The sequence below is a fragment of the Populus alba genome, chromosome 19 (genome assembly GCF_005239225.2).
Source record: "Populus alba chromosome 19, ASM523922v2, whole genome shotgun sequence".
In the NCBI taxonomy this organism is placed as follows: domain Eukaryota; kingdom Viridiplantae; phylum Streptophyta; class Magnoliopsida; order Malpighiales; family Salicaceae; genus Populus; species Populus alba.
In genome coordinates this window covers 8,796,252-8,822,985 of record NC_133302.1, presented here as the reverse complement: position 1 = coordinate 8,822,985, position 26,734 = coordinate 8,796,252, and the positions used below count along the sequence as shown (strand labels likewise).

General features: G+C 35.1%; 1 protein-coding gene and 2 pseudogenes across 2 annotated transcripts; 1 reads left to right on the top strand and 2 right to left on the bottom strand.

Moving 5' to 3' along the window:
• Positions 1-4,388, bottom strand: LOC118046764 (apyrase 2-like; annotated as a pseudogene).
• A 3,620-nt stretch (positions 4,389-8,008) lies between these two features.
• LOC118046761 (aquaporin SIP1-1) lies at positions 8,009-16,943 on the bottom strand. 2 transcript variants are annotated; one of them, XR_004687231.2, is made up of 4 exons: positions 16,386-16,943; positions 15,579-15,851; positions 8,184-8,383; positions 8,009-8,098 (listed from the first exon to the last, which is right to left on the bottom strand). XR_004687231.2 is itself a non-coding variant. In XM_035055772.2 (3 exons), the coding sequence occupies exons 1-3, from the start codon at positions 16,680-16,682 to the stop codon at positions 8,234-8,236; spliced, it is 720 nt and encodes a 239-aa protein (XP_034911663.1). In that variant the 5' UTR covers positions 16,683-16,943; the 3' UTR covers positions 8,009-8,233. The 2 variants fall into 2 exon arrangements, 1 of the variants encoding a protein (XP_034911663.1); XM_035055772.2 differs by having other exon boundaries at positions 8,009-8,383.
• Positions 16,944-24,317: 7,374 nt separating this feature from the next.
• LOC118046767 (syntaxin-related protein KNOLLE-like) lies at positions 24,318-26,096 on the top strand (annotated as a pseudogene).
• Positions 26,097-26,734: the final 638 nt, after the last annotated feature.

The following is a 26,734-nucleotide window of genomic DNA, read 5'->3' as shown; positions in this document are numbered from 1 at the left end:
TAGAGCAATTTAGAGCTGTGCTGGTGATGACACAGCCTCTATGGCACTGCCCAGTGGCCACGCAGCTTCCACAAGGGAATCTCGGTACTGAACCTTCTTCACCAACATCATATCTTGCAATGGATCCATAGCTGTAGGTAAAGAATGACCAAGGATAAGTAAACATCATCTTAGCACAGCTCTCAGGAGCGAAAGTTAGCAGGAATGTTGACAATTCACTCAAGTGCAGGGGACTTACCAAATCCATCGACAAGCAATGTGTACTGATAGACCAGATCCATGCATATATATGGCAGATCATTCTCATCCAAACTGTGATATATGGATTTAGCATTCTCTAGTTTAGTTCCACAAGCACGCTTTGCAGCATGCTCGAAATCCACAGGTCGAACTTTGACAACTGGTGAAGTTGAATCAACAAAACCAGCCTACAAATGTAAACAATGTAGTTAGCATACTAAATTTGTAGACAAGGCATTGTAACCTATAATGCATTTCACAAGAAACCCAAGCATGACTGGTACCTGAGCAGCTCTGTCGAAGAAAAATGATGCAACAAACATATTCTTTTGTCCATCCCCACCGCCACCATTCCATACTCCTCCAAATGTACATTTCATGTTTGTACAAGTCGATTCATTAACTTTGAGAGCATTAAGAGCTACCCTCCTGCACTCATCCAAGTTTGAACCAGATGGAGAAGCTGATGCTTTATGGTCTTTCCCTCCATAATTGTATACCCCTTTAAACAATTTCAAGGCCAGGAAGAGAGATGACATTTATCAGTCCATTTGATCATCTAAACACCATACATGTGTTTGATATGGTTCTTATTTGAACTATAACCACTTCTAATTATATTACTTTTTAAAGATCCAGAAAGAAACTCAATTACTAAAGTGATTTGCTGTAACATCATTTTGAAATTCAGTCTAAAATTTTTTAAAAGTTATTAATATATTTTAAAATTTAAATTATATGAGATACCACACATCATTACAACTTTTCATTCCACTTTTCCACTGATTATATGAAAATATAGAATGGAATAATATCTGAGAGGAAACATCACAATAAGGAGAACGTGCACTGCATGTGCCCCCGCACATCTAATGGTATCATGTAGCATGTTGGCCAAATTCTTAAATATTCTTTTTTGTTAAATGGTTAGGATTGAACATGTAAAATTACCATTCTAACCAATGTCTTCTAATCACACACAGGATATTCATATTCTATAAAGCAAATTATGCAGCAACAAATTATGAACAAGAACTTAAGTCCCCAAATCAGAAAAGAAGATGAAACAACATGATAAAACAAAGACAGAAACTCATCAGGCCTTTTACAAAGGAAGTAATTCATTACCATCGTAACCACCCCAGGATACAATGGATTGCTAGAGTCCTCTGAAGCATCCAAATTTCTGCTCGAGCTGCTAATAAACCATAATGCAAATAGCTGTGCACAAGAAAGATGCCAAAATTAGATTTTGAACTTCCAGTCATAAAATACTCAACTGTATATCCATAGAACAGCTAATAACCATACCAAAATCTTTTTTTCTACATAGGAAAATTCTATTGCAGCCTGATAAATACGAAAACTCACAGCTAGTGATGAACCGAACCTGTGAACATAGAGGTAATATTTGGTTCCCATCAAAAACATTTCCTTTACATATGTATCTTCTCCATCAGATATCCTTGGAGCTTTTGCAGCATACCATCTCGGAGATCGCATATGCCATTTGAACAGATCCACCGCCAAGATCTACAACTCCAACCGTGTTTGAATATTTCTTTCCTAAATTTCCTAAAAGGTAGTTTATCGTCACCTGCAAAATGCATGCAAGTTAAAGCAAGAAAAGACCAAACAATAATATTGAGGACAGAATAGACCAAAAAAATTCTCATCTTAATTCAATATGTTACATCAAGACCTTCTAGATGCAATAAAAAAATACATTGGCACTTTGTATGACCACAAAGTCAGCATGTGACACCAGAGGAAAAGCACAAACACACTATCGGACTAGGGTGGAAGCCAATGCAGAGGTACTATGATGTATGAACTGGTCACGTAACTGATATCCAGTGCATTTTAGCACATGTAATGGGGAGTGTAAATAGAAACAGAAGTGGGAGAAAAGTTCAAGGGAACACCAGATATCAAGATAGGTAAGTGATGCAAATGCCATCTAGTAAGTGTTCGTATCTAGTTAGTGATTCACTAATGTTGAGCATAAAACTCATGCATGAAGGCTCATATTTTCATCCTAATTCAAGAGAAGCCTTTACAAATGGAATTAGCCTTCTTCTGAGAAGGACAGCATTTCTATCCAACTTGATGCACTCACTAAAATTTAACAGGACTTTTCTTTGTAATCTCCAATTTATGAAACTACTGACCAGCTAGTTCTGTTGTAGAAAGTTTCCCGCTATTTTATGATTGAACTTAGCATGGGGACACCACACAGTTTTTTAATACTTCTATTACAAAATAACATGCCATTACACCCTAGTCATCATTCTCTAGTCATTAGAATTGCCAGCAGTGTCACAAGGGGTTCAAATGGTTGAAAATACTAGTATCAGTGTAACTAAGTTGAAAGTACAAACATGTAGGTGTGTAATAGAATCAATGAAACATACCCACTGATAAGAACCTTCTTGAGAACCATCCAAAACAGTGACCCCGTTTGCCTCAGATTTCAGGGTGCTTTTAGCTCTCAGGAAATCCCTAACCTTCAAACATGGAGTTCAAATGGCTATAAGCATGCAATATCGTGACAAAGCATGAGAAGACAAGCAAAATATAGACTATCAAATAAGGACTTGCCGCTTGCAAAATTCTATCTGATGCGTCCATTCCCAATGCCCTCAAGCCAGCAGTAGCCTACATATCCATTGAAAATACAGTAACTAAGCAACCCCAACAAATCATTAAGTTGAGTTGTAAACCCATCACATCATTTGATCTTCAATTAATTTATTATGAGTTTCAAGCGAGTGATAATAAAAACAAAAAAAAAAGATCTGAATTTTTTTACCCACCCCAACTCTGACTGGTGTTTTTGGTCGGAGCTCTTTAGGCACAGAACTTTCAGCTTTATCAAGCAGTGAAGAGAGGGAATTGGCTGCTTCTTGCGGGTTATTTGCATAAGCACTCAAACCTGGTTTAAGCTATATAACCAGAACACCAAAACAACATCAGGAGCACAAATTGTATAACAAAACAGCATGAAACAAAGTGCTGAAGTCACCATTGTCATCATTTTTAAAACCACTCATTTTGTTTCTCAGGAACAAAATTTGAGAAAAAAATTGCTTATTTTTTGGAAACAATTAAATAAAAATACCCGATCTTCCAAAATATCCCCTGATTTCTCCTAAACTCACCAAGCATTTTCAATCCAAGAAATTAAAAAAAAAAAAAAAATGCCAAAGAATATCAAAAAACTTCATCAAACCTAATAAGACATCGTCCATCCCGATTTCATTCTCTGCTACATACTCTCACTCTTAAACCTCAAAAATTGAACCAAACACTAAAATCAACTACAGCAGCATCAGACTCTTTCACTGTCACCAACAAAATCTTTCCTTTCCATTATAACTTCTCAGCCAACGGAAACTTGGCCTCACTAAAATTACTAAAGCAAACTAAAAATTTCACAATAACAAATATGTAACTCATTTCCAATCAAAATCCAATTTCCACAAATTACAGCAATATTACCTCACTAAAATTCAAGATGTACAAGGAAAAAAAAACAATTCACATTCTATTCTATTAATTAATTAAATGTAAGTAAACAGTTAATTACCTGCACAAAAAGCTCGAGTTCTTTACCGATAGGAACAAGATCCAAATTCCGATCAAAACAAAAAACATGAACTCTACTCCCTGAACTCCCGGCGTCAAAAATAACCGCATAACTCCTCGAATCCCTAACAAGATTCGGAGACATCTTTCGACTCACTCCTCCTCCGTATTCATAATCCTCACGACTCGGCATCACCAACAGCACAAAAGCGATCAAAAGCATCGGGATCGAAATCACCAGCAACACTCCTCTGTACTTGTGGGCCTTGTCACTCAGTGACTCGTGTCGCATGCCTGGTCGCTTCATTGCCTTGTCGGAGTTGGTCGGGGAGGTGGCGGTGGAGCCCGTTTCGAGGAGTAGTTCGGCCGAGGAGGGAGTGCGGTAACGGATCTGGCCGTTGGTGGTGGTGGTGGAGGTGGCCACCGGAGGTGGTGGTTGTGGTGGCTTTATTGTTAAGGATTGCACTGGTTCCTGTGATGAATCCAGCTCTCCTTATTTTGCGGTTAAATTTTCTGAGAGAAAGAGAGAGAGAGATGGGAAATAAATGAATTAATCAATAAATAGTATTAAATGAATGGGAGAGTGTGTATACATACTTCTAACTCAGGCAAAGCGTGTAGTGTTTTTTTTTTTTTTTTTTTTTTTTTTTTTTAAAGTTAGTGCTTTATAATATATTAAATAGTATTCTTTTATTTTTTAAAATTTATATTTAATATTAGAATGATTTATAATTATTAAAAAAATAATTTAAAATAAAAATTTTCAAAAATTCTTTTTAAAAGGGGGAGATAGTGTAAAGTGCAAGACTTTTGAGATTTGTGTAAAGTTTAAAGAAAGTGATTTCATTAATAACTCACTTTATGTGAAAGGAAACTATACATACAAAGAGATTCTTTGAATTAATCATATTACTGCATAAGATGTCCTAGTATTAGAATATCAAAATTCATCACTAATTTTTTTAAATTAGATTAGAAAATATATTTTTTTTTTACTTAATATATATTCGCGAGGTAGTTGACTGGACTAATTTTTTATTTATCTTAAATCAATTTCTGAAAAATAAGATTTAAGCTTAAAAAACAAACTAATGCTTCAAACTCATGCATAAAATCATAAATTATGAATGGAAATAAATATGATTGATGGATGGAAATATTGCACAGCTTTAAATCAATACATAAAATCATAAAAATCCTTCAAAAATAATAATACAAAAACTCATACATTACATTAAAAAAATAAAATAACTCCATAAAAGAAAAAAATAAAAATATGTTAAAAAGTTGATGGCAATGGGTTTGAGTAAATCTGTCATTCACATCCATTTCAAATAATAGTCAAACTGGATTAATTTTAAGGAGTATAACTTAATTAATCAATTTTTATATTTGGATTCTAAAAATTACCGGTTCGGGTCTCATAAACCTCAAGACCATTAGAAGTTTATATAGTCGTTAATTTTAAAGCCTGTGGAATTAAACGTGTAAATTGACCCGGATATTCATGTTAATGAAAAAAAATCAAACCGGATTGAATTCATTCCTAATCTTTAACTGAATCAGACGACATGAAACACCAGATAATTAAGAGGAAATTATCATCTCTAAATGTGCAAGAACAGTTGCATGAGAGTTGGCGGTTTTTGTTTATTCAAAGCTGTAATTAATTAACAACATAAATGTTAGACATTCATTAAATAATTTAGGAATTTAGGAAAATGAAACGAGTCATGTGTATAATGAGCTATAAAAATGGATGATCTTGCTTGAGTTGTTAGTTTGCAAGGATTAGTTATCAAAATATTAAAAACAAATCTTTATAGTTTCAGAAATATATATTTATACAAATGTAGGTAATCGGAGGAATGACCAATGTATAGAGAGTTCTAAATATGGAGGAGTTGTCAAAGAATGATGAATTATTTGTTGCAATTCCAACAAATATGATAAAAGAGCAATTGATGAGGATGATTGTTGATAAAAGTATATGTTATACTGATTACCTAGGTTGTTAAATTCATGAATTAACTTATAAAATTATATAATTTTACAAGTCAATATATATTTATTGTGCAAAATTATATATAAAAAAATAAAATCGAATTGAAATAATGTGAAATCAATAAAATCAAGTAAAATCATGATTTTACTATTGATTTTATGATTTTACAATAATTCAAAGTTTCCAATTCTTATCTTTCTTATTAACTTTCTTATTGCATATCCTTGTGTTTATTCACTATTGCATGAACTCCATGGATTTTTTTTATTCAATCAATAGTATAAAAATGAAGGGAAAGTAGTCTTGCTTAAACTCTTCATAAAAAATAAAATAAATTACCTATTATGTGACAAAACGATGAAAACTCTTATTCTATAGGGATATTTTTATGGACAAAAGTGACATACCATACTTTGAAGTCTGATCCACCATGTGTTTATGCCTAAATATTATAGTCTTTTAAATAAGTTTATAACATTATAATTTCTTTATAAAAAATCTCATAACTTGTTTAAAATATAATTTAACAAGGAAACGAACTTCAAGATAAATAAAAAAAAGTCATATCTTTAATTGTTTGATTCAATGATTTTAATGCATACAAAAACCTACAATTCTTTATTAATCTATTTTATTAAAACTCGTGATGTGTAACAAACAATATTTGAAACTTATAAAAATATAACAATATCTAAAAGTGAGCATAACAATATCTAAAAGTGATATATTTTTCATCAAGACAGCGAACATAAGATAAGCTAAAACACTAAATATGGTCATGCAGTTGGAGGGAGCATTGAAAGTGGTTTTAGGCAATAAGAAGACATAGTTATGAAGACATGGTTGTTTTCAATTTTTTTTTCTTAGACGCTGAGTCTTGCCAACCATTTCCAACTTTCCCCCCTTTGATTTTGCATGGTAGGATTTTATCATGCATGAACAAGTACACCATATTCTTACTAATGGAATTGCTTATTGTTCGTATGAACCTTGTATGAAAAAAAATTACTCATGATTTTATGATTTGTTTTTATAATCTGAGTTTATATTATATTTTTTGTATTGTGTTAAAAAAGCTTCTTTAGAAATCTTGCATGTAACCCAAGTCATAACATGGTGTTAATCTTAAAGGAAACAAATTTAAATAAATCATAAAGTCTAATTTTCAATTAATTTAATATTAAAAGATAAAATTAAAAAAAAAATCAATTAGAAAAAGAGAAAAAAAACTTGGGTAAAACTAGTCAAATCTACCATTCATGTTATGAAATTAGAATAACCTCATAAAAAAAAAATTAAAAAAAAAATGAAACCTGATAACCAATAAAACTAATGTTGAATAAAATAATTGAAATTGAAAAAAAAAATAAGTAAAAAAAAAAACTATTTAACTTAATAATATTTTGTGGGAGGGACTATAATAAAATCCTCTTTTTTAATTTTAATTTTAATTAATGGATCTTACAAGAATATAATTTTTTGAATAGTACTCTAACGAAATAGGAAAACAGTGATAATAATACGAAAAACAAGAATTCCAATTTGTTGCCGCTGCTTCTCCTACGGTAAGAAAAGTTGCTTTGTTTAGTCTCGAATTGTTTGAATATTCAGATTCGGCCCTAACCACTACAAGCCTTTCAATTTGGCCCAATTACTTAAAATTTAGTAGGAAAATGCTTATTTTGAATGTAAAAAAATGGAACCTAGCACTGATTTTTTTCAACTTTGAACAAGTTCTTTTAATCATTAATTTTTCAAAACACTTTGCTTAAGAGATTCTATTTATTTCCCTCTCTTTTCCTTTGCTTTTTATGCATTTAACTTTGAAAAAGTTTACTCTTTCTTTTTTTTCATAAAATTAAAAAGATAAATTTGTTTGTTTTTCACTGGAAAAAAAAAAGAGAAAAAGTTTCACTATTCAATAAAAAATATGTTTGTTTCTGCAGTCAAAAAGCACTTGTAATTTTTTTTATATTTTTATATTTTTAAATATTTTAATGTACTATGTCAAAAATAATTTATTTTAAAAAAATATTTTAATATATTTTTAAATAAAAAATATTTTAAAAAATAATCATTATTATATTTCTTAACACTAGCTTTGCTAGAGCGAAAAGGCATGGCAGCATGCAAGGAACCTTGCTTTCTAACTTTTATGGCATCCAAACCAGGAGCTAATCTAGCAGGAATCAACTCTGCACAAAAAGCGCAAGATTAACATGACTCGGTCCAGGTTGCTGCAATCCCACTAAAAGTTCTTCCCTCCTGGATCAAATCGAGAATTGAGCAAGGAAACAAGATCAAAAAGTCTAACATGGCTAGAGAAATGAAATGCTGAAGTTCTTATTACATTTGACGCATCAAGCAATGTAAAACAATGGTGATCTAAGCTCTGTCATTTTAGGCTTTCTTTTGTTTGGGTGCTGGTGGGGGGAAGACAGCACGGAAGATCCAGGCGGCCAGTATCGCTCCGATGAAGGGGCAGATCCAGTAAACATAGAGCTGCTCCCATGTGTTGTGCCCTTTTCTTACATATGCCCACCCAAAGGCCTGTCGAGAACAGAAGAGGATAAGTTACAGAATTTGTTGGATTTCCAAACAGTCCAGGAAAACTAGATTTGCATCAAAATGTACTTGATTGCATCAAAATGTTCAAGAAAACTAGAAACATCAAATGAAAAACTAGAACACCGTCATCAGGATCTATTGCAGATGAAAATCTTAAATGTTCAATCAAAAGACAAGCATTTCATATTAAGACTTCCATGAATCTATGATCTCTAGAGTAAATAAATGGTAATAGAATAGCGTTGTTGCAATCATGTGAAGCCCTCTAATAACAATCTAACATGCAGATGATCATGTAAGAACCACGCTTTAGATCGAAGATATACCCCAGAAAGATCAGAAATTTGTATGTAACAGGTGGGCTCTACAATCTGATTATATCTCAAAACATTACATTCTACCTTTAGCAAAAACAAGTGTCATGACAAGCTTCTCAGATCTTAAAATTTGATCCATGAAGATAAAGACTCTACTGAGTCAAAGATCAATCCTCACGCCATAGCCAAATTGTATTCTGAAGATAAAAAAGGAACAGCAGAACGTGCAAGGGATTAACATGCTTAGGAGTTAGTTTCTCACAGTTTCCATGTTACAAACAATATGACATGACAAAGTCAGAGTTCTGTATGAAGACACAACAGATGCAAAGAAGGAAGAGGAAATAACAATGGCAGCTCATATACCCCTTACCCCTCTTCTGAGAAAGAAAAAAGATGAAACAAAAAACTAATCTTAGTTTGGGCCCTCTCAAGTGGTCAAAACTTGATCCATCCCTCACAGGAACATCAAGATTGAGTATTCTCATCAATTCTTGTTCAGCATTACAAAAAAACTGAGATAACACCCACCTACATTAGGCAACTCAAGAAGGATTTGGTGAACTTTTGCCTACTTCGCTGTTTAATAGCAGTTTAGACATGAATCTATCGCAGTTCCAGCATCTAGAATTTGCACTCATAATTGACAACCATACTAACTTACCTATGGATAAGTGGATGCATATGCAGACCATCTATTTTTTTTTTTTTGGATTCGAGGAAACCTCATTTTCCGGAAAGCATACTTTGTGGGCTCAGGTGAGTGAGTAAAACCCCGGCTGTCCTAGGCTCTTACAAGAGGTGTATGCCCTGACTCGAACTCGAAACCTGCTATGCAGATTTCAAGCCCTTTACCATCACGCTACGCCACTTGGGGCCACATACCATCTATTACCTAAGTAAAAGATGTAAAATTAGAATGAAAGTTCAGTAAACAAATTAGAGCATTGCATGATACTCACGAAAAATGAAAGGCAAGAGTTCTATCAAAATGGTGCGAGCAAGGTCAATCTCCAAAACTTGAATTTGACATATGTAAGAGATCTTTTCTATCCCATAGATGTGCAGAACTGTCAAAGCTCTAATTGCAGGTAATCAAACTTCAAAATGAAACCATTAAAGAACAGGCTGAAAGACTTCCAAAGCTGAATTCCTTTCATGAACTCCAAGAATTTGTACACCCTTGCTCACATTTATTCATGAACCCCACAGAGTCTTTAAGAAAGGAAGAGAGGGAGTATGATTCCCAACAGTTTTGAATAATTTCTCGACAATTTATAACCTTTCTTAGTTATTGTTCCATACTTATCAGGAGGATGGTTATACTTTCGAAGTTTCCAAGGAATCCTGGAAGGTAAACTTTCCGATCCAATTTCCTTAATAGAGTAATCTGCATATCAGCAAATGTAACTTTGTTGCCAAATTTCTCATGAACTACTTTGATTATCTATCATATATCCTGACAACAAATTCCAAAGAAAACCATTGGCTTGGCTGGATGGAACAAAGAACGCGTTTCAATGTATCAAACCAATATTAAAAATTCATGCTCCATATCCCAAAACGAAATGCAACACAACAAGGGGTTCCTCCCCTGTTTCCACCTGTCTTCACTGGTAGCAATAAAAGTTATATCTGGGTAATAATATCCACGTTGTAGATTTCTTCTGTAACTACTGACTGTCACATCCATCTCCACCTGCTATCACAATCTCCACCTCTGCAATATTGCCTAGCACCACCACCACCACCAGCAATAAAACAACACTAATACATTGCACATTTATGAAAGCTAATTTTCCTTAAAGAAAGAATAGTCCCGATCAACATTTTATTCCCCATCCCCCTTGCTCTTTGCAGATTTAAGAATCCAGACACTGTTAATAGTAGAACGACCTAGATGCCAGGAGAAAAGGCTGCTAATCATGACATTAAAATATCTTAACTTTACCCTGCATATAATCAGTTAGAACGTAGAAGTGAGCATAAGGGAAAAGGACGACGAGGTTATTTATGTTCCTCCCTATCATTTGTCTGTAAACCGAGGAGATAGATGAGAAAAGCCCTTGTGTATCCCATCTAGTCAAGAATGAGAAAGAGCAAAGTCCTTAGCTATTCGATACCAAACGAATATCACTTGACAATGAGATACATATAAGAAACCAAGAATAAAAACAGATTGGTGAGAGGGATTTTATGAGTTGCGGGGTTTTTCTTGAATTTCTTGAATTATGAGACGGTTTTAAGGTGGAAATTTTAATGGTTTTTTATGGTTTAGTTTGTTGGAGTTGGTAGGAGTTTGCTTGTTTGATAGTGTTTATAGTCTGCTCTTTGTAGTTTGCTTGTTTAGAGAAAGGGATGTGTTGGATCAGTGAGATTTGTTAATCAGATAGGAATTTTTTTCCATGAAATTGAGCAGAATATCCTAAGACTTGGCAGAAGTATTTTCAAAGAGGAGATGGATGGCTCTGACCTTCCCTATCTCATGTCCACTACATTTCCTGAATTACACAGGTTTACACGCTCTCAAACAGAGAGAGAAGAGATGAACTCAGTGTTGGGAATTCCGACCGGTGATGTACTGATATTTGCTCTCGGGAGGGCAAGCACACTGACACAATATTTTACGTGGTTCGGCAAAACCGCCTACATCCACGGGAGAGGTCCATTGTATTTAGAGATAGAGAAAGGATTACAATAAATACATGGAGGAGGAGGATCACATCCACTCACTCAACTCACTCATTGCTGCAATGGCAGCAGGTCTGCTGCCCATGGCAGCAACTCCTCTTTCTCTCTTCCTCTCTATTGCACTCACAACTCTCACCCCTTAGCTCTCAAAACATGCCTCTTTTATAGGCAAATGCTAGCACCAACTCCAGCTCCTTTTCATCAATAATGGCTGCTGAATTTTGACAATTGAGAAGGCTGCACATGGGAGTCAATGGTGGCTGCCATCTTCTTCAACAAAGGTGGATGGTCAAAGTCAAGGTTAGGCACATTCAATGGCAACACACCTAACAATCACCCCCTTTGACATTTATATGGGCAATTGTCCTCTTGCTTCTTTAGCACAATCTTGCATCCTGCAGCTCTTCCAAGCTTACCATTCTGAGAGCATCTCCGGCCAAGTTTACAGGTACTCGCCAAACCTTTCAATCACCAGAGTCACCAAAGCACACCTTTTCTCACACAAAAGGATCACTACAACCAGATGGTCTGCCACTTCACATCTGAAGAGTGTTAACGCTTGTCTCTGGGACACAACATTCCCCTTCGAGCGTATCAACCATGCTCGGTCCGGAATGATTCATCAAGCCTCACACCAAGGCTTACAACACCCCCTCAAACGGATATTCCAAGTGCGACAGTCATTATCTGAGTATCTCAATATGATCACAAGCCCACCACTCTTCCAAGAGTCTACTCATCCAGGAGTTGCGCCTGCCCTCTGTTCCACCATAGGAACCACGCCTTACTTCTCCATGAGTCTCTCGCTCTTAGTCGTAAGAGTCCAGGTAGCTCTCCACCTTTAACCATGGGGGCAGCCCATTAAAGGTTGATCCATATCTATCTCCATACTCTGAGTATTACAATGCCATTACCGAGCTCACCACCTTGACAAGAGTCAACTCGTTCCCGGAACCTGCGCATGCCCTCTGCTCCTTCATAGCAGCCGCGTCTTAATGCTCCACAAGTCACACACTTATTATCCAAGGCAAATGTCTTCTAGCTCATTGATCTTTAGCATGAGGGCAATATCCATGAAAGTCAATCCTGCATTTGTCTTCATACTCATCATAGCCAACTTCATTGGCTATCCATCTGTCCACTTATATCTAGCCATTACATCGGCTCTGGGGCGTTCTGAACTGGGGCTCCTATCATGGCCCTCATACCTTCTCCTGAGGTGTCTCCGCTCGTCGTCATGCGGCGGTCTGAACTGGGCTCACATCGTGGCCCACACCTTCCATCTGAGGTGTCTACGCCCGTTGTCTTGGGCGACCTGATCTTGGGCTCATTTCATAGCCCTCACACCTTCTCTCTAAGGTGTCTCCGCCCACTGTCATGGGGCGGTCTCATCCTCCTTCATCGGGATGACTCCAGTGGCTCCAAGATTCTCTACCACCATGTGGACTTGGGAGAGATTACTGCCACTGACTACATAGAAAGAGAAACTTGCGGTATATTCCTCGCAATCCTCCACCTCGATTTCTATGTTTGGAGCTTCTACACCTTTCTGCTTGACAGCTCCACCTACACCACTCTCTTTGGTGTCTTCGCCTTTCATCATAGGCGGTCGCCTTTTATCACAGGCGTTTGCACCCCCTCAATTAGGTGCCTCTGCAACAACTCTCTTTTCATCCTTGCATGCATTAGAAAGGTCCTCGCTTGTTGCCTTTATTAAGAGCATAAGAGACTTCATGTTGAACATAGTCTCTGCTCTGAGCTTCATCTGGGAACTCTTCTTCTCCTTGCACCTGTTGTCTCATTACAGTACCTCATTGGATCCCTCGGGTACTCCTGCACAATCTCCGTGTGCCTTTGTGCAATATCTGTTCTCCAGATTTTTCTCCCTATTCCTTGCTTATGTTTGACAGCAGCTCATCCTGTCACAACACCTGTCCAAGTCAAAATAGGGTGCCAATCTTTATCCCCTTGCTGTATTTCTCTTCCATTATCAGGGTCTTCATCAATTCTCCCCTCGAGAAATCACAGTCACCGAATCTAGCTTCTTTGGAGAAATCACCACTCCATCAGATCCTTGATCATACGGAACCCAATTGTTCCCCTTGTGCCGGCATCCTGCTAGTCTTCAACTGTTTCATTACAAACTGCTATATATACGAAAATAGTACCGTATGGATAATCCTTCCACTAAGCAAGTTCCCAGGAAAGATTGGAGGGGTCACAACGGTCCCGCTTAAAACCCAATCTCCTAGACAGAACTTCTTAGGCCATATCTATCCATCGTACTGTCTCTCCGTATATACAACCATTTGCTAGCTTTGTTACGGCTCTCCTTTGCAAGTGATCTGGAATATACTGGTTTTATACCTGATTTCTCAACATCTAGCGAGACTACTAGTGCTTAGATTCGTCAAGATTGGTCTTCATCAGTTTTCACTCTACACCTCAAATTGTCCACATCTCGGGTATCCTGAGTGTCCCAATTTTGCCTTCCATCAAGGCATTAAAATTTTCCCATTTAACAGTTCAGCACATGTAATTGGGTAAACATGTGCACCTTCTTCTTCTTCATCTCCATCGACCACCATGATGACCTTCAGATGCCTCCTGATCGGGCAATCTCTCTTTCATAATTCACCACTGCCATTTTCGGTCTCGAATCTCAACGATCGGACCGTACCATTGCATCCGGAATGATCAAATTAGCTGGAAACATGTCTTGAATCGTCCAAATCGCACTTCAGACGGCTAAGATTTGATCAAAACAATTCTGGCCTGATCAACGGCTCAGATTCAATTTCAGATCCGGTTGCACGTAGGATCAGCTACACTGGATCCTATCCCTCGGCTCGCGGCTCGGCTCAGTTCCAATTCGGCTCGGCTCAACTCGGCTCGGCGTGGCTCGGCTCGCGGCTGATGACATGGCATGTGGGTCCCACTTTGCTGACGTGTCTGCTGGCATGGCATGCTGACTGTGTTTGATGACGTCACCAATACATCATGCTGATGTCATCTTGGGCCATGCTTACTGTGCATGATGACGTCACAAGTTACGTCATGATGACGTCATCCTTATCCGGGTCAGCCACGTGGGTCGGGTCGTCTGGTATTCGGGTCGGGTCAGCCCATCCGGGCGAAGAAGACGCGTGTGACGCGTGGCGCGCGTCGTCGCGCGTGGCCAGTCACCTCGCCGGAGAGTGACGGCGCGTGAAGGAGATTCTGACGTCCGTTTTCGACGCGGTTTTCACCAGTGGCTTCGTCTCTTCCTCCTCTACATAGTGGTATGGTCAAAACATAATTTTGACAACTTTCATTTTTGAGCAAAAAATCAAACACCACTTAAACCATTAGCTCTGATACCAATTGTTGGGAATTCCGACCGGTGATGTACTGATATTTGCTCTCGGGAGGGCAAGCACACTGACACAATATTTTACGTGGTTCGGCAAAACCGCCTACATCCACGGGAGAGGTCCATTGTATTTAGAGATAGAGAAAGGATTACAATAAATACATGGAGGAGGAGGATCACATCCACTCACTCAACTCACTCATTGCTGCAATGGCAGCAGGTCTGCTGCCCATGGCAGCAACTCCTCTTTCTCTCTTCCTCTCTATTGCACTCACAACTCTCACCCCTTAGCTCTCAAAACATGCCTCTTTTATAGGCAAATGCTAGCACCAACTCCAGCTCCTTTTCATCAATAATGGCTGCTGAATTTTGACAATTGAGAAGGCTGCACATGGGAGTTAATGGTGGCTGCCATCTTCTTCAACAAAGGTGGATGGTCAAAGTCAAGGTTAGGCACATTCAATGGCAACACACCTAACACTCAGACATTATGAGACATTGTCTCAGCATCAGCCAGGTCTTGGTTTCCTTAGCAAGGCAATGTCAGTCATACATTTAAAACGATCTTAACCAAAATGCAGAAATGGCAACAAGGAAAAAAAAAAAAAAAAACCAGTATAACAACAAGCGGAAGAAAAATAAAGGTGATTTGCATCATGCACGCAATGTTTAGGAGCTTATGCTTTTACAATCTAAACTTTTAAGTACGAAAAAGACAGGTTGCTGCATAATTTGAGAGATTCATAAGCACTCCACATATCTTCTCAAAGGAAAGATGACAATGAAATTGAGAAGCAAAGACAAATGAGATACTCACATTGGCAGGATTCATGGAAGGACCGGTGTAAGTAGAACCTGCAACCACCAATGTTATGGTAGCAATGGAAAGAAACAATGTCTGCACCAGAGGGTTACGAGGGCCTTTAAGGATAATTACAAGAACAGCAAAACTCATTAAGAATGTCAAAACCCCCTCAGCAAGGCCTCCTGTATGCAAGTCCACCTGCAAAGTAGGCCCCCCAAGCATGTGCTTATACTGAACTGGCATCACCTCCATGATAGCCAACGCCCCTCCCACAGCCCCTGCTGCCTGTCAAGGAGACATTCGGTTGTTAATAGTTTAATCATTCCCATTCAATCCTGTTTCCGAATAGCTTTGGCACAACTGAACTGGTCTTGTTGTGACAGAGTGTCTGCCAAATCGTTTTCCTTTAACAATTCTATTCAATTTCTTTGGAAAGTAAATCATGGCTGTTCTTTTCAAAACTACGCTACTTCTTTTTGGAAGATGGATCGTTGTGGATAATGTTCTTCCGTCAGAGAAATCAAGACACAGAAGCAATAAACAATGAAAGGCAACCAGAGAAGTAAAAAGTTCCAAGAAAAGAAACAAAACAACAAAAAAGGAAGAAAAGGAGGGACCCAAAGGAAGCTAGAACACTCAAATTCATCATCTTGCTTTACAAACAAAACAAATCAAGATAATTAAGGACTTAAATCCTTAAACACGATCCCAATAAAAAGAAGAAACCAAACACAAAGAAATCAATACAGCTGATGAACAACAAAAGAAAGACATGCATGCATGCAATAACAGGTACAATTCTACCATGTAAACGTATACCTGAGCAGGGAATCTGAGGGCCATGGAGAAGAGAGTGTCTCCACCAACCCCAGCAGCATAGAAAGAAGCAGTACCGGTTGGGTTAAAACTGGCACCACCCAAGGCCTCACCAATCAAGGTAAACAAGAAAACAAAGGTGAAGACAATACAAGTAGTGATGACCAGAGGAGCCCAGACAAGGGTTTGAAGACCGAGAGCAGTAACTATCAGGTTTGTGAACAAACCAAACATGGCAGACACAAACACCCACATGAAAGTTAACACTGCATCCCCAGATGCTGCCTTTATTGCCCCCATCACTGAACAGAACAGCTTTTCCTTTCAGTTTTGGTTCTTTTGATGATACCTATGAAAAGTACAGTCAGAGACTCAGAGGGTTGGCTTCAGTTTCAGGTGGCAGTGTCCTCTCTGTCTTGGTTTGTATCGAGGATTTATTTTGCGATAGGAATATCAGCCAACTAAGGAGACGTGATTCACCTAACTAGGGAGAGGTGGTAGACTTTTCGGTGGATGAATATAGCTAGGATTTTAAGTTTTTCTGTCAACCAAGCTCTCGCCGAAATATGTGGAGGGTGTATATATATATATATATATATATATATTTTCCTGTTTGTTTTAGAATTTATTTTTTCCTATCTAAATTTGTGTAATGCTTTCTATAGATCACAATTGTGTGGAATTTCTATTTTAGAATTCCAAAAATCCTCTTTTATCTCAGGCAAAAATAGATTTCTGTAAAAGATGTTATCAAATGCACTTGTAGATCATATCCGAGATTATCAATCTATTCTTAATTTTCGTTAAAAAAACAAAAAAAATGATTTAATTATAAAATACATATATAAATATTAAATGCGGTCCTCCTTTTATTGTTCTAATCTTGAAAGCGAAATAACAAGAATTTTTATGATTTTTTTTTTACTGGGTAAAAGAAAACCGAGATCAAGACTACATATTACGGAAAGTTATGTTCCTTTTAATATTGTTTTAGTCTTGAAAATAAAGAAAATAAGAATTATTTTTAAATTGTTGTCCTCTTTTTATGATTGTTTGACTTGATCAAAGAAGACTTGGAGTTGAAAAATGTATAGATTAACATTAAGCCTTTTACCTTTAATTTTACATTAATTTGTTTTCATAATTTATATAGTTTTTTTTTTCTATAATAAATTAAAATTACACAAGGTAATTATATATATACATATATAAAAGAGATCTGCACAAAGAGTTTGTTTTAGATTGATTTGGTAATTTATGAATTTAATTTTTTTTTCATCAAATTAGATTTTATAATTATGATAAAAAGAGTTTCAATCCATTGTGAGATAGTGAAGCTTTACCTAATAAACCTAATCGAGGTATATTTTTTTGGTCCCCCAAAGAGAAATTGAATGGTAGGTGCTCACCAATTTCAGATGCTCTAACTATCCAATTGGCACTATCCTCCTGTCATGTTCTTGGTGCATCTCTTTTCTATGATATATGGTTGGATCTTGTATTCAATTAATTATCAACTACTAGTACATGTTATTACTTATAAATGATGGCATGGATCCCAAGGTTTTAGTGAGTGAGTGTTTTGTATTGTGGTGATTTTTGTTTTTTGTTTTTATATGTTTTGAAAGTGTATTTTATTTAAAAATATGTTAAATTGATATTTTTAATGTTTTTCAATAGTTTTTATATCAAAAAAATAAAAAAATATGAAACAAAAATTTTATTATGGATAGATTATAGGTTTCATTTGGCATTGCGGTCCAATCGTGCTTTCAATTTTTTTAGCTTCAAATTAATTTTTATTTTGTTTTTAGATCGTTTTCATGTGCTAATGTTAAAAATTAAATTTTTTTTAAAAAAATATTATTTAGATGCATTTTCAAATGAAAAACATTTTGAAAAACAATCTCTACCACACTCTTAAACAAATATTTAGACAAAAAAGAAATTTAAATAAGTGTGTGAAACCATATCTCTAGTCATAAAATAATAATAAAAATAATATTTATGAATTATTCATTGGTAAAGGAAAAAAACTGTGTCAATTGTAATAAAAGTTTTCTAGTGTAATTATTAAGTCTCACATGAATAAAAATACTAAAAAATTAAAAGAATATGAACTTAGGTTTACTTGGATGAAATTTTATTTTTAGATATACTCAAATTTTGCCTAGAACGTATAACTACACAACAAGTAGCATGAAATCTATGCTTTATTGATTATTTTATTTTATAATTAAAATTAGTCAATGGAAAAACTAGAAAATGCTAATATATATATATAATGAAAAAACTAGAAACAAACTAGAAAGCTCAGGACAACATGCAACTCAACAAAAACTTAAATCATTATGTTGTAGTTTTATCAAGTTCTCAAGACCTTTTAAACTGAAACCTGGAGGCCATAACTTTGCATGTGATAACTTTGTATGATATTTAGTAGGGGTGTTCAAAAAAACTGAATAACTGAAAAAACCGAGAAAACCGATTGAAAATTAACTGAGAAAACCGAATCGAGATAAAAAACCGATTACTAAAACCAAAAATCTTTCCAGTTCGGTTCGGTTCCGGTTTCACCACCAAAACCGGTGAACCAAATCGGCTACCCATAAAAATAAAGTCAAAAAGGCAGAAACGACCTAGTATAAATACTAAATGGTATAATAAAGTGTAAACCTAAACCTAAATGATATTACAATTCACTTCTGCAGCCACCGCCCACACCAGACCAGCCTTCTTCCTTTCCCCTTTAATTTTCATCTTCCCTGCCTCTTGCCCCCTGCATGTGTCTCTTGACTCTCTTCTTTAGCTAATCAACAAGTAAATAACTCACATCTCCGCATCCATCTAGATCTAGTAGACTTGCAGTGGAAAAAAACCAGAACAAAACCCCTTGGCCTCTCTTTTCACCTGCAACAAAAAGAGTCAAAGAGGTAAAGTTTACTGTTTATCCATGTGTTCATTCTCGTGTGCTTCACATAGCGTGCTAATCTTGATCTTTCATTTGATGACTTTAATGCCACTTTAAATCAATTCCCATATCCACCTCAGAAGTTGAGGGAGCGTTAAACTGTTCAAGAGATATCGGGCCTTACATTGAGTTGTGCTGATTGATTTACTGTCATAATTAAAGAGTTGTTCATTGTACACCTTTTGCACAATGCTTTAGATAAATTAAATAGACTTTAATGTTGGCTCTGGTTCCTGTCTTGTTTCGATATCAATAATAGAGAAAAGAAAAACCACTAAATTTTGCTAAATGTATTTGCTTCTATTTCATATTGTCAATGATACTGCTAATTTTCAATGTAAGTTGTAACAGTTGTGGGTTACATCTTGTAACTCCCCACGGTTCTTTTTCTGCTTTTCTTGTAAAACCATGCTATTTTGAAGTGAATTCCTTCCTTTTGGATATTTTGTAATGAATGAAAGACTAAATCTTCCCAAACCGTAAGCCAATTTAAAAAAAAAAACCAAAAAAAACCCAAGGGATTAGGTTTCCCGGTTTTTTCCTTAAAAAACCGGATTTAACCGAACCGGACCGGTTCGGTTTGAACTGGTTTTCGGTTCGGTTCGGTTTGAACCGGTTTTCGGTCCGGTTCAGTTAAATTTTTACAACAATACTGTAATTCGGTCCAGTTGGTTTTTTGGGTCTAAACCGAACCGAACCGAACTGTAAACACCCCTAATATTTAGTAGATATGCTCTTACCATGGAAAATATATGGAGGTAGCCCTAAACTCGAGAGATGACATTAATGATGGTATTATTCACTTATATTCTTTTAGCAACTCAAAAGGTGAATGGATTCTTAACTTAGGTTGTTCCAATTATATATCTTTTAATAGGGATTGGTTTACCAATTATAAATCATTTGACGGTGATAAAGTTCTTCTAGAAAATGACATCTCTTATAAGGTGGTTTGGATATGCTCAATCTAAGTTAAGATGAATGATGGTATCATAAGAACTTTGACAAATCAAACATATTCCAGAGATAAAAAAGAATTAGTTTCTTTGGGTACATTGGACTTCAACAACTGTTCATATAAAACTAAAGGTGGAGTTATAAGGATTTTTGAAGGGTGTTCTTATTATGATGAAAGTCATAAAATGAAATGGTCTTCATTTTCTTCAAGGCAGCACAATCATGAGAAATTTTATTATTTCATCTTTAAATTTAGATCATGATGTTATGGTATATGCGACTTGGGTATATTTAGAGAGAAAGAGATGACTTTATTAAGCAAATAAGGTTGATTTGATGGCCATAAAGTTGGATTCATGGATTTCTGTGAGCGTTGTGCGTTCGAAAAACAATTTATGGCCAAGTTAACATGAGTATTTATCAAACTAAAGACACTTTAGATTATAATCATTTTGATCTTTAGGATCCATCTCGTGTTTTGTCTCTTAGTGGTGGAAGATATATGCTAGCTTTTATTAATTATTTCTCTTGGAAGATATGGATCATTATTTTAAAATACAAGGATGAAGTCTTTAATCGATTTAAAAAAAATATAAGGCTTTGATTAAAAAGCAAACTAGTACGAAGATTAAAGCACTTACAAACTGACAATGGCTTGGAATTTCATGGAGATCCATTCAATGAGTTTTGCAAAATAAAAGAATTATGAGGTATTGTACAGTAAAAAAATATCACGATAAAATGAACTTGTAGAAAATATAAACATAACTTTTTTTAGAGCTTGGTATATGCTCTCTAATGTTGGGTTATCCAAAGGGTTTTGGGCAAAAGTTGTTAATATAGTTTATTATTTGATAAATAGATCTTTATCAACAACTATTGATTATAAAACTCTAGAAGAGATAAGGTCCAAATCTCCTACTAGTTATACAAATATAAGAGTATTTGGTTATCTTACTTATGCTCATGTGAATGATGGTAAGCTTAAGTTGAAGGCAATGAAGTACTTATTTCTATGGTATGTAGATGGGGTAAAAGTATATAAATTGTGGTGCATTAATATAAATGAATTTGAGATATTTGAGGTGGCAAAATAGGTTATTGGTATTGAAATTCATAGGTACCGTAAAGTGAGTAGATTGTAATTGTCACATAAAAAATACATTGAAAAGGTACTTTATTATTTTGGTATGCAAACATCAAAACTTGTAAGTACTTAATTAAAAACTCATTTCAAACTCTCAGCTGCATTATCACTTAAAACTAAGAAGGAGATGGAGCACATATTCCATATTTCTTATGCTAGTGTAATGAGAAGTATAATGTATGTCATCATAAGTGTACGCTAGACATTTCACAAGTTATGAGTGTAGTTAATAAGTAAATGGCTAATCTTAGCAAAACTAAGTGGTATCAAGTTTCTTGCACTTTTAATTGTTGATTTTACCATATTTTTTATTTCTTAAGTTTTCAGTCACATAAAATATAAAGATACTATGTTGATATTTTTCTTAAACTAGCTTTAACAATCATTTTTTTTCAAATAGAAACAATGCTTCTAGTTAAAATATTGGCTAAGATAAACGAAAGATAATTTGATAGAAAAATCTATCTTTATGAAAAAAAATTCAAAAATACTATATTTATTGACAATCACAAAACAAATTATCGAGACCTATATTTTTTTGTATCCCCACAAGATAGCATGAGCACACAAACTAGTTTGTTTTAAATTCTAAATAACATTTTTTTACTTCTCTATTATTTTTTATCTCAACTTAGATAACAATAAGTCCATTGGCCCACGCTATGCCACGGGTTGGAGAAAAAAAATAAAAAAAAAATTAAAGCATAAAAAATATCCAAGTATTGATGATATGTCCTCTCAAAAAATAAATAGATTTTAACCATGAATTGAATAATATTTTTATCTGATATTAAGATAGAAAAAAATTGATCTACCTAGGTCATGGGTTGACCCGTGAAATTCATGAGGATAATCTTAAAAAAAAAATTGAAAAATTTAATCTCAAATTAACTTAATGTTTAAATATAAAATCGGTAAAGAAAAATTTAATCTCAAATTCATGGGTGATATTGCATTTTCAGCTCAATAAAAAAAATAAATAATTGATAACAAAGTATGAAATTATCAATTTTTTTTAACCCAAATAATATATAATATATATATATATATATATATATATATATATATATATATATATATATATATATAAACTAAAAGGAGCTCAGCGTGGCCCTAGTGGCCAACATACCTAGGCATAAAAAAAAAGCCTAGGCTTGTGGACCTTCCAACGTAGCATGTGTGCTTGGGCTTGTCTTTATTTTTTAAAACAAGATCTTTTAAAGGATCGGATGACATGTTGTATGTCCTATTTTTTACAAAGAAAGACAGCAAACAATGTGTCATCAGCATCCTACAACATTTGGCGACTTCTAGTCACCGAAAAAACAAGGCTTTGGGTTTTTAGCTTAAAACCTATTTTTCAATTTCTTTTGACCAAACACGCATAAAAAACACCCTAAAACCCTTCCAAATAAATCCATGGCTTTATAAAACTCAAAAAACAATGTAAAAAATGAAATCAATCCGAACCTAAAAACATTTATGCGATTGAGATTTGCCTCCTCAAGCAAGGAGAAGAAAAAAAAACACTTAGGTGAAATTGCCCTTATGAAATGGAACCAATTGACACCGATTTTTAACTTTCTTTTTTTGTGTCTAGGATCATCGTCAACGACAACTTTTTCTTTCTATATCAAAATCCAGCTTCTTCTCTCTCTCCTCTTACAAAAAAAAAATGATTGAACAATAAGGAAAATGAGTTTTGGTATCAAAATTGATTTTTTGACAACTAAAGCGACTAATAACCTATAAATAAAAAAAATGGGAGATCAAAATAAAGTTTTGGTATGAAATTTAAAGCCACCACCTGGTTTACTTTTCATTTTCACTTGGTTCATTGATTTTCAACCCAACTCTTTCTCTCAAAATTTTTTTTTTAATAATGTAATTTGGTGTTAATTTAGGTTCAAAAGAGCTCATTGGTGCAAAAAAAAACATTTGAGGACTAAAATGATTTTTTAAAAAAATATTATTGTTCCAATTCACAATGATTTGTGAGAATAATAATAATAAAAAAAAATACAATAATTTTTCCACAAGTCTAAAGATTTTGTTAATCCTAAGTTTTTTTTTTTCTTGTTTTAAAGCTTCAAATCAATTAAAACCTATAACATATGAAAATAAAAATCAACTACTGAGTTGTTGTCACTAATCAAGATTCTGTCCATTGTAAGCTTGTCCTTTATGTAAATGAAAACACTGGGATTTTCTTTCATAGCAATATAGTTTATTCTCTTCCACCTTATAGTATACTTTTTTATTTCTTTGTTTTACTTCTTGTGTATTAATGTTTACTTTTAATACACTTGTTTTTAGGATAATATAATTTTATAATTTTTATAAAATATTATCATAATATATTTTTTTAATCGATACCATAGTTTAAACTTATTTTACAATATCAAATCATAATAATAACCTTTTTAAAAATTATTGATAGATGCTTGAATTCAATTGAAATTTTTTAGGATCCATATTTTTTTTTATTAAGTTTTAGGTCTTGATTGACAATTGAAAAAATCAATTTAAATTCATAAAATCTAATATGATCCATTAATCCAAATTTATTAAATGGTTCAATTTGAATCCAACTCATTGAATTTGTAAATGGACTAAGCTTCGAGGATGTAAGTGCAATTTGTTAGCGCAGAAGATTGAAAATGTAATTTCATAAGAAGAAAGGGTCAAAACTAAATCATCTCTCCATGGGGGAAATATCGAAAATATGGACCCACGTGGTGGAAGAGTTGGCCCCACATATTTAAAGAATTGAATAAGGAAAACATTGAAGGAGCATATAGCCGTTGGAAAGGAGGCTTGCTTAACGGCTAGTTTTATTTCCTTCCATTGCCTATATTGGGGTGTTTTTCTGCTCTTATGACAGAAACTGAGCTTGTGTTTCCAATAAAAAACCATAAGATCATCTTGTTGTTTTTGAATCTCTCATTAAAATCCCACTTACCATCTTGATCTCTTCCCAATTCCCTCCTTCCATTTTGAAAATCTCTCCTTTGCTCTCTTTCTTTGCTGTAGACTATTCAATTGTTGCTGTTTTTTCCCCATTTGAGAAAGGTAAGTTTTTCTCATTTACTAGTCGATTAGATCTTTATTTTTTTTCTCTTTAGTACTAGTATAGTTTATTTTGGTATGTAGACTTGAGCTTAGTAGATTCAACCAAACCAAATATTACATAATGCTCATGTCTTTATCTGTTGATTTTTATTTTTTTATTTTATATATATTTTGCATAGTTCAATCAACTAGGTTCATCTTTCTCGTTGAAACTGTAGGAAGTTTTTGACTCTCTGATTCTAATATTTAATGTCATGTGGGTTTCTATTCAGGTGTGTCAATTCTGAAGATTTGTAAAGATGAATGACCTAATGACCAAATCGTTCATGAGCTATGTGGACCTAAAGAAAGAGGCCATGAAAGATCTTGAAGCAGGCCCTGACCATGATTTAGAAATGGCAAATGCATCAAACACCATGGACAGCAACCTTGGTCTGTTCCTTGAAGAAGCTGAGGATGTAAAGAAAGAAATGCGATCGATCCGTGAGATTCTTGACCAGTTGCAAGAAGCAAATGAAGAAAGCAAGTCCTTACACAAACATGAGGCCTTAAAATCGATACGAAACAAAATCAATGCAGATATTGTTAAAGGCCTGAAAAAGGCCAGAAGTATTAAAACCCAGCTTGAAGAAATGGATCGTGCCAATGCTGCTAATAGGCGTCTTTCAGGGTACAAGGAAGGAACTCCGATTTATAGAACAAGGGTTGCTGTTACTAATTGCTTGCGCAAGAAATTGAAGGAGCAGATGATGGATTTTCAAGCTTTAAGGCAAAAGATGATGATTGAGTATAAAGATACTGTTGGTAGGAGGTATTTCACTGTTACCGGAGAGTACCCAGATGAGGAAGTCATTGATAAAGATCATCTCTGATGGTAATGGGGTGAGGCAGTTCTTGAAACGTGCAATCCAGGAGCATGGGAAAGGGAAGGTGTTGGAGACTGTGGTGGAGATACAGGACAGGCATGATGCCGCCAAAGAGATTGAGAAGAGCTTGTTGGAGCTGCACCAGGTGTTTTTGGACATGGCAGTGATGGTGGAGGCACAAGGCGAGCAGATGGATGATATTGAGCACCATGTGTTGAAAGCTAGTCACTACGTGAAGGATGGTACCAAAGAGCTCAAGGGTGCTAAAGATCACCAGAAGAGCAGCAGGAAATGGATGTGTATCGGTATCATTCTCCTTTTGATAATCATTCTTGTGATTGTTATACCTATTGTTACTAGCTTTAGCTACTCTTGAATTGGAGGGCCTTATGGAGGATTTAATGACCTATTATTCCTTCTAGCTTTCTTGCTTTACTTTTGGAGGATATGCTTGAATCCCTTATTTTGGGGCCAGATTAAGTGGGGAGGGGATTTAATGTTGTGATGTAAATTTAGAAAAATTGCTTTATTCTTTATGCTCGTTCTTTGCTTCAATACTGGAGGTTTACATTCTGTACAGACAGTTGTTTTAGAACAGGTGTCTGCAATGACATTTAGAGAAAGAAATATATGAACTTGAAAAGCAGCATGATTGCCTTTAGGCAAGATAACCTGTATGCTGTTCTGGTTTTTTAGAGAAACATGATCCATCATCCTTCTATACCTTTGTATGGATGTATAGCTACGTTATGGAGCAACATCATGCTCCAATGTAGGCAATTCTGGAGGCAATTGGGTCTTGGTTAGAAACTATAGAAACAAATTGAAAAAAAAATGCAGCGGAAATAAAAAAGAAAAAAAAAATCCATGGCATTGATGGTGGAGGCACAAGGGGAGCAGATGGATGATATTGAGCACCATGTGTTGAAAGCTAGTCACTATGTGAAGGATGGTACCAAAGAGCTCAAGAGTGCTAAAGATCACCAGAAGAGCAGCAGGAAATGGATGTGTATCGGTATCATTCTCCTTTTGATAATCATTCTTGTGATTGTTATACCTATTGTTACTAGCTTTAGCTACTCTTGAATTGGAGGGCCTTATGGAGGATTTAATGACCTGTTATTCCTTCTGCTTTCTGCTTTACTTTTGGAGGATACGCTTGAATCCTTATTTTGGGGCCAGATTAAGTGGGGAGGGGATTTAATGTTGTGATGTAAATTTAGAAAAATTGCTTTATTCTTTATGCTCGTTCTTTGCTTCAATACTGGAGGTTTACATTCTGTACAGACAGTTGTTTTAGAACAGGTGTCTGCAATGACTTTTAGAGAAAGAAATATAT

What these genes read in the sequence shown, in the direction of transcription:
- LOC118046761 (XM_035055772.2), bottom strand. Translation starts at nt 16,682, where the DNA reads ATGGGGGCAATAAAGGCAGCATCTGGGGATGCAGTGTTAACTTTCATG. An exon ending in CCCTCAGATTCCCTGCTCAG is followed by an intron (nt 15,852 to 16,385) that starts GTATACGTTTAC and finishes TCTCCTTGACAG; the next exon opens with GCAGCAGGGGCTGTGGGAGG. An exon ending in CTTCCATGAATCCTGCCAAT is followed by an intron (nt 8,384 to 15,578) that starts GTGAGTATCTCA and finishes TGTTCTCGACAG; the next exon opens with GCCTTTGGGTGGGCATATGT.